Source organism: Pristis pectinata, chromosome 1 (genome assembly GCF_009764475.1).
Source record: "Pristis pectinata isolate sPriPec2 chromosome 1, sPriPec2.1.pri, whole genome shotgun sequence".
Classification (NCBI taxonomy): domain Eukaryota; kingdom Metazoa; phylum Chordata; class Chondrichthyes; order Rhinopristiformes; family Pristidae; genus Pristis; species Pristis pectinata.
In genome coordinates, this window is record NC_067405.1 from 149,452,029 (window position 1) to 149,467,005 (window position 14,977).

At 46.7% G+C, this 14,977-nt stretch overlaps 1 protein-coding gene across 3 annotated transcripts in view; it reads left to right on the top strand.

The window, feature by feature from the left end:
• Positions 1 to 14,977, top strand: part of tmem63c (transmembrane protein 63C) — a 191,297-nt gene that overhangs the window by 80,201 nt on the left and 96,119 nt on the right. For all 3 annotated transcript variants that reach the window (XM_052030866.1, XM_052030877.1, XM_052030855.1), the window contains exons 5-9: positions 2,273 to 2,360; positions 6,883 to 6,920; positions 10,315 to 10,457; positions 11,107 to 11,158; positions 14,677 to 14,785. In XM_052030866.1, coding sequence (XP_051886826.1) covers positions 2,273 to 2,360; positions 6,883 to 6,920; positions 10,315 to 10,457; positions 11,107 to 11,158; positions 14,677 to 14,785 — 430 coding nt within the window. The remainder of the gene's footprint in view (positions 1 to 2,272; positions 2,361 to 6,882; positions 6,921 to 10,314; positions 10,458 to 11,106; positions 11,159 to 14,676; positions 14,786 to 14,977) is intronic.

The following is a 14,977-nucleotide window of genomic DNA, read 5'->3' on the forward strand; positions in this document are numbered from 1 at the left end:
AGTACAGCACAGGAGTGGGCCCTTTGGCCCATAATGTCTATGCTGACTATGAGGCCAATCCAACTAATCCCACGTGCCTGCATGTGGCCTGTATCCCTCGGTTCTCTGCCTGTTCATGTGCCTGTCTAAATGCCTGCCTGTTATAAATGGAATCTACTGTATTTACGAGAGTCTTGACATGAGATACATCAGTACGACAGTCCAGATTAATAGCTGATGTGGTGGCTTATCTCAGTCCTTCCACTACCTATCCTACCCTATCAATGCCTCCTACAACTCCATGTACCTCTGTGTCACCTCTCAGGGAAAACAAACCCAGCCTGTCCAATCTCACCTGATTACTTAAACCCTCCAATCTAGGCAACATCCTTGTGAACCTTTTCTGCACCCTCTCTAGCTTGATTATGTCCTTCCCGTAATGTGGTGACCAGAACTACACACAATACTCCAGTGCAACCTAACCAATCGCCGCCTTGGTGAAGCAGCCAGCATAATCAAAGACCCCACCCACCCGGGTCATTCTCTCTTCTCCCGTCTCCCATTAGGCAGGAGATACAGGACCCTGAGGGCACGTACCACCAGGCTCAAGGACAGCTTCTATCCCACTGTGATAAGACTATTGAACGGTTCCCTTATATAATGAGATGGACTATGACCTCACGATCTGCCTCGTTATGACCTTGCACCTTATTGTCTACCTGCAATGCACTTCCCTGTAGCTGTGACACTTTACTCTGTATTCTGTTATTGTTTTTACCCTGTACTACCTCAATGCACTGTGTAATGAATTGATCTGTGTGAATGCTATGCAAGACAGGTTTTTCACTGTACCTTGGTACAAGTGACAATAATAAACCAATACCAATGTTTTGTATAACTGTAACATGATGTCCCAACTTTTATGCCTCAGCCAATGAAGGCAAGCATGTCATACGCCTTCTTCACCACCCTGTCTACCTGTATTCCCATTTTCAGGGAACTATCTACTTATATGTGGAGGTTTCTCTGTTCAACATCACTCCCCAGGTCCTGCCATTCACTGTAAGATCTGCCCTGGTTTAACTTCCCAAAATACATAACTTCATACTTATCTGCCATTCCCTTGCCCGCTTTCTCAGTTGATCTATATCCAGTTGAACATAGAACATACAATGTACAACAGAGAAGCAGGCCCTTTGGCCCATGATGTCTGTGCTGACCATGACACCAAATTAAACTGTGCATCTGCCTGCACCTGGTCCATATCCCTCCGTTCCCTGCCTGTTCCTGTGTCTGTCCAAATGTTCCAGGCACCTTAGACAACCTTCTCCACTATATCATCAGTTTTGATATCATTCACAAACTTACTAATCATGTCACCTACATTCTCATCCAATCTGAAAAATGACTCTTCACTACCACTCTCTGACTCCTTCCATCAAGCCAATATTGTATCCAATTGCAGGCAACTCAGGAAGGTACCTTGGTTGGCATTGATGAGTTAGGCCAAAGGGCCTGTTTCCATGCTGTATGACTCTGACTCTTTGAGAGGCATCCTATCTGGATGTATCAAGGCTTGGTACGGCAGCTGCTCTGCCCAAGACCGCAAGAAGCTGTAGAGAGTTGTGGACACAGCCCAGAGCATCATGGACACCAGCATCCCCTCCTTGGACTCTGTCTTTACTTCCCGTTGTCTTGGTGTAGCAGCCAACATAATCAAAGACCCCACCCACCCTGGACATTCTCTCTTCTCTCCTCTTCCATCTGGTAGAAGATACAGGAGCCTGAGGGCACGTACCACCAGACTTAAGGACAGCTTCTACCCCACTGTGATAAGACTATTGAACGGTTCCCTTATACAATGAGCTGGACTCTGACCTCACGATCTACCTTGTTGTGACCTTGAACCTTATTGCACTGCACTTTCTCTGTAGCTGTGAGACTTTATACTGTACTGTTATTGTTTTTACCTGTACTACAATGCACTCTGTACTAACTCAATGTAACTGCTCTGTGTAATGAATGTTCGGTTTGTAAGACAGCTTTTCGCTGTACCTTGGTACAAGTGACAATAATAAACCAATACCAATACCAGAGCAGCTCAAAGGACTGAGTACCTGTTCCTGCTCCTCCTGTGCGTTATGTTCTCATGGTGCACTTGCTATGCCTCTCTATCTCTTGATTTCTCACTTCCCGTCTTATATGTTGCTGGCTGCATATTCCCTCTGTCGTTCTCAATGCCTTTGGCAGTTTGAAGGTGCTGTCTGTTTAAAGCTTTCTTTATTTCCTGCAGCCTTACCTCCTTGTTTTATGGAGAACAGACTGAAAAGGAGAAATCTTCCTGTGAAACCAGCCCCACAGAACTAGAGAGTAAGGATGTGGTGAGTGAACTTACGCCAACTTTAACCATTGCTCACTGTCCTGTATGAAGCTTTATCAAGTACCTGTAGAAAGTCCAGGTGAATAACATGCATGGGCACTCCTTAACAGAATTACTGGTCTATTTTAAAAACTCAGCTATTGTTTTAGACATAACAAGCAATAAAACTCTTTTTCAATTCAATGTAATTGTTCAACAAATGACCCAAATGAAATAAAATAAAACTGTAGATGCTGGAAACTAAGACAAAAATAGAAAATGCTGGAAACACTTGACAGGAGAGTGTTAATGTTTAACACATTAGTGTTAATAATTAACAGAGTTAATGTTTCCCGTTTGAGACCCTGCCTCAGCCTTTGGGATGCTACAGTGGTGCAGCTAGTAGAGCTGCTACCTTACAGCTCCTGCGACCTGATTCAACCCTAACATCCAGTGCTGTCTGTGTGGAGTTTGCATGTTTACTCTGGGACTGTGTACTTTCCCCCAGGTGTTCTGGTTTCCTCCCACATGCTAAAGCTGTGTGGGTTTGCAGCAGGGAGTTGATGAGAATATGAACACAACACTACAGCACAGTACAGGCCCTTCGGCCCACGATGTTATGTTGACATTTTATCCTGCTCTAAGATCTTTCTAACTTTTCCCTACCACATCGCCCTCCATTTTCCATCATTCATGTGAGGAAAACATTATGGGATTAGGGTGAGGTTAATGTAGATGGGTACTTGATGGTTGATGCAGAGAGAAAAACTGAGCCAACCTTCAGATGGATGACTGGCAGGAATGGCCAGTTCTGATGCACAGACAGAATGTGTTAATTCAATGTGGAGAACTTGACATGGAGTTTGGAAGGATGCCACATGCCCAGAAGGACTTGAGGGGCTGTTCCTCAAGTTTGCCTTAGGATTTGTACAGTGCAGGAGGCCACACACAGCTCAGAGTGGGAGTGTGATGAAGAGTTATCTTGGCTGACAACAGGAAGCTCAGGGTCACTCCTGCAGACAGATTTGGTGATCACCAGCATTCAGTTCTCCAATTTTAGGAAACTCACTATTTCTTTCTGTTTAAATCAGAACCGACCATGTCTGCCTGTCGACCATCAGTGATTTTGGCTCAGTTTTTCTTTATCCTTTAGTATGGTGTGGCCTGCTCAGCTCGGCACGTTCTTCAGCCTTGTTCTCTCTTTCCCAATTCTGATAAGGGGCCTTAGATTTGAAATGTTAACTGATTTGCTTTCCACAGATGCAGCTTGACCTGCTGAGTATTTCTAGCTGCTTCTGTTTTTATACCAAATGACACAGCCTGGAGTGAAGCTTTGTCAACGGGTGATCTGGCTGGGCATGAGATTGAGACAGGTTTCAGAGCAAACATGGTGACCAAGCCTGCTGTGAGAGTCCTGTCATAGAGTCATAGAGTTATACAGCACAGTAATGGCCCTTCTGCCCACCCCATCCATGCTGACCGTGATGCCTATCTGCACTGATCCCATTTGCCTGCATTAGGCCTGTTTCCCTCTATGCCTTTCCCTCTATGTCTTTTAAATGTTGTTATTGTCATTGCTACCACCACCTCTGGTGACTCGTTCCATATATCCACCACCCTCTGTGTGGAAAAACTTACCCCTCAGACCTCCCCTCTCACCTTAAACCTGTGCCCTCTGGTTCTAGACTCCCCTACCCTGGGAAAAAGAGTCTGAATGTCTATCCCCATAATTTTATAAACCTCTGTAGGATCACCCCTCAGCCTCCTCTGTTCCAGTGAGAACAAACCCAGCCGATCCAATCTCTCCTTACAACTACAGTCCTCCATTCCAGGCAACATCCTAGTGAATCTCTTCTGCACCCTCTCTGTTGTTACCACATCCTTCCTGTGATGTGGTGACTAGAACTATACACAATACCCCAAGTACGCCCTGACCCATGTTGTGTACAGCTGCAACTTGACTTCCCAAATCTTATACTCAATGCCTCCACCTATGAAGGCAAGCATACCAAATGCCTTCTTCACTACCCTGTCCCCTATGTGTTAGACTGTATCACTTGTGTCCCAGATGTCTGTAAGACTTAATCATACTGTGTCTGTGATGTGTGAGACTGTATCACTGAGTTCCTAGGCTGTGTGTAAGACTCTATTACCATTCCCCAGCTGTGTGTGACCCTGTATCGCCGTTCCTCAGCTGTGTGTATGACCCTGTATCACCATTCACCAGCTGTGTGTGACCCTGTATCACCGTTCCCCAGCTGCGTGTGAGACTGTATCGCCGTTCCCCAGCTGCATGTGTGAGACTGTTTCACCGTACCCCAGCTGTGTGTGTGAGACTGTAATCACTGAATGTGGGACTATGCCACTGAGTGTTCCAGCCATGTGTGTGCCTGTATCACAGAGAGCCCTGTGTAACACCGTATCACCATGTGACTGTGGCCCTCGGGGCTCGATAACGTTAATGGCATTTAACTGGAAAGTGTAAATAGTGTGTTGATGTAGTATTGAATATGTATAGTTTTTTTTGTAGTGATTATTGTAACAGTTGAATAAACTTTTGTATTGTTTCTTAAATAAAAATACTGCCCGAGTTTTATTGGGAGCTGATGCAAGTCTGGGGTACGGTGACTCTCTGGCGAGGGGGCTGGGCCCCGTCCCATCGTGGTGGGTGTCGAGGGGGCTTGAGGGTGTGGATCGATCCCGGCTGGGCTGACCCCCGCTCAGTCAGAATTGCTCATCGGACCCAGGGCCTGGCGTCTCTCTCGGGAGCCGGTTCAGCACAACATGTCAAGTCGTTTCTTGTATGGGCTACTCCTGCACACCCTTCACTTCCTCGTCCTACTGTCTGGTGACGAGGGAGGTCCCCGGTGGAGGTTTCTCTACACGGGAGTCCTCCCCCTTTACATCTGGGACCTGGGGGGGAGGGTGCTGCACTGGGTGGTGCCATGCAACCGGTTCTTGAGCCGGTTCACCGATACCCCGATCACCTGTCATTTCTGCGGCCGGGAGGAGACGGTGCAGCACGTGTACATGGAGTGTGAGAGGTTGCAGCCTCTCTTCGCCTATCTGAAGGGGCTGCTGCTCCCACGCTCGTGATCCACGGTCTCCTGGTGTAGAGGGGGGTGGGTCGGGTCGCTTGGGAGATGTCCTGGTGGGTCTTCTTCTGGCTAAGCTGGCCATCCACGGGTCCAGGCAGCAGGCGGTCAGGGTTCTGCAAGAGCTGACTGCCTGCCCTGCTTTTGGGCTTACGTCTACGCCCGGGTGTCCTTGCAGAGGGAGCACGCAGTATCCGTGGGCATCCTGGAAGAATTCCAGGAACAGTGGGCCCCTCAGGGAATCGAGTCTGTTGTAGATAGTGATAACGGCATTTTATTTTGACAATGTACATAGTGTGTTTGCTGTAGTTTTGTATCTGTACAGTTTGCAGTGATTATTGCCAAGAGCCACGAGGTGATGTTGCAGCTCTGTAAAATTCTGGTTAGACCACACTTGCAGTATTGTGTTCAGTTCTAGTCGCTTCATTATAGGAAGGATGTGGAAACTTTAGAGAGGGCGCAGAGGAGATTTACCAGGATGTTGCCTGGACTGGAGAGCACATCTTATGAGGATAGGTTGAGTGAGCTAGGGCTTTTCTCTTTGGAGAGGAGGAGGATGAGAGGTGACTTGATAGAGGTGTACAAGATGATAAGACGCATAAATCGAGTGGACAGTCAGAGACTTTTCCCCAGGGCGAACATGGCTAACATAAGGGGACATAATTTTAAGGAGATTGGAGGAAGGTATAAGGGGGATGTCAGGGGTAAGTTTTTTACACAGGGAGTGGTAGGTGCATGGAACGCACTACCGGCAGAGGTTGTGGGGGCAGATACATTAGGGACATTTAAGAGACTCTTAGATAGACACATGAATAATAGAGAAATAGGGGGTTATGTGGGAGGGAAGGGTTAGATAGATGGTAGAGCAGGATAAAATGTCGACACAACACTGTGGGCCGAAGGGCCTGTACTGTGCTGTAGTGTTCTATGTTCTGTTGCACAGTATCAGTGGGTTCCATGGGAGATTTCCGGAAACGGTGGACCTTCGGGGGCTCAAGTGTGTTGAAAGCTTGAAAGTGTAAATCGTGTGTCTGATGTAGTTAGGAATATGTATAGTTTTTTGTAGTGATTATTATAACAGTTGAATAAATTTTTGTATTGTTTCTAAAAAAAACCCTATGTCACAGTGTGAGACTGTAGCACAGTAACCCAGCCAGTAGAGGCTGTAGCATTGAGTGACCCGCGATATCTGAGACGGTATCACTAAGTGACTCCGGCAAGTGTGAATCTGTGCCTCAGATTGATCCAGCGAGCTGTGGGACTGTATCACAGAGAGCCTAGCCATGTGTGAGACTGTATCACTGAGTGATCCCACTTCTCATGAGTGTTTTTAACCAGTGGCCCCAGTGAATTGAGACTCCTTTACAGTAATTTCATTGCTAAAGTTTCTGGTATGTGATATTAGCTTCAAATTGTTAATTTTCTGATGTTGTTTTGTTGCACCTGCAGGGCTTCTGTTCCTGGTTGACCACACTTTACTACATGAGGTAAGTTTAATGTTCGTTGTTTAATCCTTTTTGATTTCTGCTGTGTAAACTGAGAGTTGTACTGAGTCCCATCTTTCAGATACATGTCAGAATACCGGAGGAACAATGTGTCATGGGTGGTAAACATGCCTGCAGGCAGCGTGAAAGTTTCCCATTTAAGGGATGCTGCCCGGTTTAGGGAAAGACGAGAACAAGTCCGTAAGTACAGACTTTAACTGAAGAGAAAAGTAATAAGTTGAAGACAAACGAGAGAGGTGAAGAGCCAAATAAATTAACAAACAACAGAAAATGGAATTAAAAGGTGCTTGGGAAAGGTCTGAAGGTGGATGTCACCTGGACCGGATGAACTACACCCCAGGGTCTGAAAGAGGCAGCCGAAGAGATTGTGGAGGCGTTAGTAGTGATCGTTCAAGAATCGCTAGGGTCAGGAATGGTTCCAGAGGACTGGAAAGTTGCAAATGTCGCTCTACTCTTTAAGAAGGGAGGGAGGCAACAGACAGGAAATTAGAGGCCGGTCAGCCTGACCTCAGTGGTTGGTAAGGTGCTAGAGCCCATTATTAAGGATGAGGTTTCGGGGCACTTGGAAGCACATGATAAAATAGACCAAAGTCAGCACAGTTTCCTTAAGGGAAGATCTTGCTTAATGAATCTGTTGGAATTCTTTGAGGGAGTAACAGGCAGGTTGGACAAAGGAGAGTCAGTGGATGTTGTTCACTTGGATTTTCAGAAGGCCTTTGACAAGGTGCCGCACGTGAGGCTGTGAAACAAAATAGGAGGCCATGGTATTACAGTACAGGCACTAGCGTGTATAGAAGATTGGCTGACTGGCAAAGAGTGGGAATAAAGGGGACCTGCTACTTTTCACATTATATGTTAATGATCTGGATGACGGAATTGAGGGCTTTGTGGCGAAGTTTGCGGATGATACAAAGATAGGTGGAGGGGCAGGTAGTGTTGAGAAAGCAGGGTATTGGTATTGGTTTATTATTGTCACTTGTACCAAGGTACAGTGAAAAGCTTGTCTTACAAACCGATCGTACAGGTCAATTCATTACACAGTGCAGTTACATTGAGTTAGTACAGAGTGCATTGAGGTAGTACAGGTAAAAACAATAACAGTACAGAGTAAAGTGTCACAGCTACAGAGAAAGTGCAGTGCAATAAGGTGCAAGGTCACAACAAGGTAGATCGTGAGGTCATAGAGTCCATCTCATTGTATAAGGGAACCATTCAATAGTCTTATCACAGTGGGGTAGAAGCTGTCCTTAAGTCTGGTGGTACTTGGTCTGCAGAAGGACTTAGACAGGTTGGGAGAATGGGTAAAGAAGTGGCAGGTGGAATGCAGCGTCGGGAAGTGTACGGTCATGCACTTTGGTAGAAGGTAAAAAGGTGTAGACTATTTTCTAAACAGAGAATGAATTCAGAAATCAGAGGTGCAAAGGGACTTGGGATTCCCAGTGCAGGATTCCCTAAAGGTTAACTTGCAGGTTGAGTCGGTCGTAAGGAAGGCAAATGCAATGTTAACATTCATTTCAAGAGGACTAGAATATAAAAGCAAGGATATAATGCTGAGGCTTTATAAGGCATTGGTCCGACCACATTTGGAATATTGTGAGCAGTTTTGGGCCCCATATCTAAGGAAGGATGTGCTGGCATCGGAGAGGGTCCAGAGGAGGTTTACAAGAATGATCCTGGGAGTGAAAGGGTTAATGTATGAGGAGCATTTGATGTCTCTGGGCCTGTACTCACTGGAGTTTAGAAGGATGAGGGGAGATCTCATTGAAACCTACCAGATACTGAAAGGCCTGGATAGAGTGGACGTGGAGAGGATATTTCCAGTAGTGGGAGAGCCTAGGACCAGAGGGCACAGCCTCAGAATAGAAGGATGTCCCTTTAGAACAGAGATGAGGATGAATTTCTTTAGCCAGAGGGTGGTGAATCTGTGGAATTCATTGCCACAGACGGCTGTGGAGGCCAGGTCATTGGGTATATTTAAAGCGGAGTTGATAGGTTCTTGATTAGTGAGGGCATCAAAGGTTATGGGGAGAAGGCAGGAGAATGGAGTTGAGAGGGAAACATAAATCAGCCATGATCGAATGGCGGAGCAGACTCGATGGGCTGAATGGCCTAATTCTGCTCCTATGTCTTATGGTCTTATTATGGTGATAATTCATGATTGATTGTTCACTAATCAACAAACATATGTTAGTGATTTTTATTACTCTGCTCCCAATGGGAGAAATAAAATCATTGATGCCCCAGAATGTTTTGGATTTACTAAAACTGTTAGCCAGTCTGACCTTGGATAATATTGCCAAGTCGTTACTTCCCTCAGATCCATTAATTGCAGGCATCCCAATCCCAGGGACAAGTTCTGGGTTTAGGTGCTGCTCCAGCAGTGCGGTAATAGGAGTTCTCAGGGTCCGAAGATAGGTGAGGATCTGGAGAAGTAGACTAGGGAGCTGGGAAATGGGTTGATAGTGGGGAGAGGACTAGGGATCAGTGTGAAGAAGAATTACTTTTAATTGATTTTACAGAATTTGGATTTTATTGTCAATGTTATTGTCCACCTCCGATTGCCCATGATAAGGTTTCAACAGCGTAGTGAAGGTGGGTTGGGAATTCCTGGATTTAGACCCAAGGACAATGTGTTCCCAAGTCAGGATGGTGTGTGACTTGAGGGGAATGTGCAGGTGGTGGTATTCCTAAACACTTGCTGCCATTGTCCTACTTGGTCATAGAGGTTACAAATTTGGGAGGTCCTGTTGGAGTATCCAAGTAACTGTGTGCATTTTATGGTTTGTACACTCTACTGCTACAATGCACCAATGGTGGTGGGACTGTGTGTTCAGGGTGGTGGAGTGGGGTTGGGTGGGCAATCAAATAAGCTGCTTTATCCAGGATGAGAATTGTTGGAGCTGCAGATATCCAGACAAATGGAGGGTGTTCCATCATATCCTGACTTGTGCCTTCTGCCTTGTAAATGGTGGAGAGGCCTTGGGGTGTCAGGAGGATAGTCAACCTCTGACCAAGATTATTGTAAAGTTTTCCACCGGTTCCATTTGGAAGATGGGTTTGGACTGGGGCCTTGGCTGGAAATGAGGGAGGAAGCTGGGAGGGTCTGTGGCGAGGGAGGGGCTCAGGGTAGGGGTAGATTCAAGGAGGAGAGGGGGGTCAAGGAGATGGTGGTGAAGTTGCAGTGGAAGGGGACAGGGAGCACACTGGGCGGACACATTTAGTGGGAGGGATCGAGGAGCATTGGAAGTGACAAAGTGAGATATGTAGAGGCCAGGATCACGGGCAGTGAAAGCAGAGGTGCTGGGAGGGGTGGGGTGATAACATTTTTGGAATCTGGCAATGAAACTGGAGCTGTATCCACTGTGTTTGTTTTTAGAGATGATGAGATTCAGTACAAGTGCGGAGTTGACGCCATCGTCTATCTGTCATTCCAGCGACACATTCTGGTTCTACTCAGCGTGGTCTGTGTCTTTTCCATTGCCATCATCCTTCCTGTCAACTTCTCGGGGGATCTACTGGGTAAGGCTCTGTAGAACTGGGGACAGGGAGGCACAGGGAGAGAAGGCATGGGACTAGAGGTCAGCAGCAAAACAGTGGGCACACTGACACGGGTGTTAGTGCATGGACAGGGCGGGGGGTGTGCTGGTGGGACAAGAAGTAGTTCAATTTTAGTACAGAAGTGCGGCCAATGATCAAAAGCCAAAAGATGATCTTACCCTAACCTTGGCTAGATGGTGGATTCTCAGAAGCATTGCAGGGAAAAGAGAGGTGCAGAGGGGTAAATTCCTGATCTGAGGGCTTTGGCACAGGCATCAGTAGTGCAGCAATTACATATGAGGATGACCAAGGAACCACTGTGTTTGGGGTCTTGCTGAGAATGCGGGGTGGTGGTGGGCTAGAAGGGGTTACAGGTGTAGTGAGACCACGGAGGGATCTGTAAGGTTGGGCATATTCACATCAACATTGGAGAGAGTGGGGTAGGGCAATGGGTGCATGTCACAGAGAGCTGGGAACAGAGGATGGGGGGCTGGATTGGTCAAGGGCATGCTGCTAGCCTTGGGCTACAGGCACTGAGTGAGACCGCTGGCTCTGACATGGGAAGGGGGAGTCTGTGCTTTGTCTCAATGCACTTGCATCTGCCACTGACTTGTGAATGTTTCTATTCCAGGTGATAGCCCGCAGCACTTCGGCCGTACAACCATCGCAAATGTTCCTGCAGAGTGAGTGAGGAGGGGCTGTCTGCACCCTCCACCTGCAATTCATCAGCCCAGCCACCTTCTACCCACCCCCACCCCCACCTTCTCACCCCAGAGCCTGCTGCCACACATTTCTGCTCCCCATCAATCTCCCTGTAGTACACCCTCCCCCCACTTCCAACAGGAACATCTCTAACCTCTTCTGTACCCCCAGCTGTAACCCACCTTCTCACCTCATCCATCTCAGCCCATCCGTCGCAGCCATGGTTGTCCCTCACTGCTGTCAGTCGCTCCTGCACTCCCAACCCAAGCTGATTTACTGCATCACTTCTGCTCACCTGTCTACCCTACACGTAGAGTCATAGAGCACTGCAGCACAGAAACAGGCCCTTTGGCTCTTCTAGTCCATACCGACCTGATCTTCTGCCTAGTCCCATCTATCCGCACCTGAACCATATCCATCCAAACCCTTCCCATCCATGTACCTATCCAAACCTCTCAAGTGTTACAATTGATCCCACATCTACCACTTCCGCTGGCAGCTTGTTCCACACTCGCACTTCCCCCTGAGTGAAAATGTTCCCCTTAAATATTTCACCTTTCACCCTAAACCTACATCCTCTGGTCTAGTCTCACCCAACCTGAGGGTAAAAAACCTGCATGCATTCACCCTATCTATATCCCTCATAATTTTGTATACCTCTATAAGTTCTCCCCTCATTCTCCTGTGCTCCAGGGAATAAAGTCCTGACCTATTAAGCCTATCCCTGTAACTCAGGTCCTCAGGTCCTGGCAACATTTTTGTAAATTTTCTCTGCACTCTTTCAGGCTTATTGATATCTTTCCTGTAGGTAGATGATCAGAACTGCACACACTACTCTAAATTCGGCCTCAGCAATGTCTTCAACATAACATCCCAACTCCTGTGCTCAATGCCCTGATTTATGAAGGCCAATGTGCCAAAAGCTCTCTTTTTGACCTTGTCTACCTGTGGTGCCACTTTCAAGGAACTATGGATGTGTATTCCCGGGTCCCTTTGTTCTACCGCACACCTCAGAGTCCTACCATTCACCGTGTAAGTCTTGGTTTGTCCTCCCAAAGTGCAACACTTTCCACTTGTCTGCATTAAATTCCATCTGCCATTTTTTATCCCATTTTCCTAACTGGTCAAAATGACATTGCAAGCTTTGATAGCCTTCCTCGCTGTCCACTATGTCCCCAATCTTGGTGTCATCCGCAAATTTGCTGATCCCATTTACCACATTATCATCTAAATCATTAATATAGATGATAAACAACATCAGGTCCAGCACCGATCCCTGTGGCTCACCACTAGTCACGGGCCTTCAGTCAGAGAGATAACCATCTACTTGAAAAACACTATGATACTGGAGGAAGTCAGCAGGCCAGGCAGCATCCATGGAGAAAAGCAGGCAGTCAACGTTTTGGGTCAGGACCCTTCTTCAGGACTGAAGATAGGAAAAGGGGAAGCCCGACATATAGGAGGGAAAAGCAGAGCAGTGATAGGTGGACAAAAGAGAGGAGGTGGGGTGGGTACAAGGTGGTGATAGGTAGATGCAGGTAAGGGATAGTGATAGGCAAGTGGGAAGAGCAGATCCACCAGGGGATGGGTCAAAGGTAAGGAGGAAAAAAGGGTAGAAAAAAGAGAGAGGCTAGGAAAGGGAAGAAAAGAAGAGTCATGGTTGAGGGAGGGGTTTGTGGGGATTAAAGTGGGAGAATTCAATGTTCATGCTGTTAGGCTGCAAGGTTCCAAGATACTGGAGGAACTCAGCAGGTCGAGCAGCATCTGTTGGGGTGGGAAAGGAATTGTTGATGTTTTGGGTTGAAACCTTGCATCAGCACTGATTAGGGATAGTTAGCATGGCTTTGTGTGTGGGAAATCGTGTTTCATGGATTTGAAGAGGTCACCAAGATGATTGACGAGGGCAGGGCAGTAGACATTGTCTACATGGAATTTAGCAAGGCCCTTGACGAGGTCCTATGTGGTGGGCTGGTCCAGAAGGTTAGGTCACATGGGATCCAGGGTGAGAAGCTAATTGGATGCAAAATTGACTTGGTGGAAGGAGACAGAGGGTTGGTATTGGTATTATTGGTATTAGTTTATTATTGTCACTTGTACCGAGGTACAGTGAAAAGCTTGTCTTACAAACTGATCGTACAGGTCAATTCATTACACAGTGCAGTTACACTGAGTTAGTACAAAGTGCATTGATGTAGTACAGGTAAAAACAATAACATTGGGATTGGAAGCCTCTGTTCAGCGGTGGGCTGCAGAGGTTGTCCCCTGTTGTTTGTCATGTATATTAACAATTTACAGATTACACCAACATTGGTGGTATAGTGGACAGTGACGAAGGTTATCTAAGGTTACAACAGAATGTAGATCAACTGGAGAAGTGGACCAAGGAGTATCAGATGGAACTTGGACACGTATGAAGTGTTGCATTTTGGGAAGTTAAACCAGGACAAGACTCACACAGCGAATGGTCGGCCCTGGGGAGTGTTGTGGAACAGAGAACCAAGGAGTACAAGTACGCAATTCCCTGAAGGTGATGACACAGGTAGACAGGGTGTTGAAGAAGGCATTTGGCACTTGCCTTCATTGGTGAGGGCATTGAGTACAAGAGATGGGATGTCATTGCTACAGCTGTACAAAATGTTGGTGAGACCACACTTGAACTATTGTTTGCTGTTCTGGTCGCCCAGCTATAGGAAGGATGTCATTAAGTTGGAAAGGGTGCAGAAAAGATTTACAAGGATGATTCTGGGACTGGAGGGCTTGAGTTATAAGGAGAGACTGGATAGGCTGGGAATGTTTTCCCTGGAGTGAAGGAGGTTGAAATCTGACCTTGTTTATAAAATCATGAGGGGCATGGATAAAGCAAATTGGCACAGTCTTTTTCTCAGAGTTAGGGGAGTCTTAAGCTTGAGAGCATTGGGAGTTAATGTGAGAGGGAAAGATTGCAAGGGGACCTGAAGTGCAACTTTTTCACACAGAGGGTGGTGGGTATATGGAACAAGCTGCCAGAGGAAGTGGTAGAGATGTGTACAATCACAACATTTAAAAGACATTTGGACAGGTACATGGATAGGAAAGATTCAGAGGGATATGGGCCAAACCCGGGCAAATGGGACTAGCTTGGATGGGAATCTTGGTTGGCATGGATGAGGTGGGTTGAAGGGCCTGTCTCCTGTATGCTGTGCTGTATGATTGTATAACTAAGTTTCTGGGGAAGTAGTTGAATAATCAAGGAATAGATCAAGAGCTGGTACATGGGACTGGTATAGATGGGTACTTGATGGTCAGCATGGACATGTTTCTGTGCCAAATGAGTCTATGACGTCAATTCTTATCACACCTTTGTGCCCCCTACCTTGGTTATTTTATGCAACCCCTCCTCCCCCCGTTACCACATTTTCCCTTCTCTGAACACTCCTATCCCTCCTTCTGTTACTTTATTCCTCTCCCTCAGTTCCTCTGGCTATTCTGCTGTGAAGCTCTGGTTTTCTCTGTTTTCCAGTGATCGGCTCCTGTGGCTGCACAGTATATTTGCACTTCTTTACTTCATAGTTACAGTGATCTGCATGGGTCATCACTCTCTGCAGCTTGATTATAAGGAGAACGAAAAGGTGAGATACAAGTGGATGAATGAATTGTTTTAATGTGCAGGGACAGACAGACAACTACTACACAAACCTGCAAAGCTGCATTTCTCATCTTCCAAAGCTGGCCAGTGCTTCCAGGATAGGTGTTCATGCATTCTCTTGACCCCTGTAATCGAGTCCACACTCTTCTTCACTGGGGCATGTTCCCTAATTTCA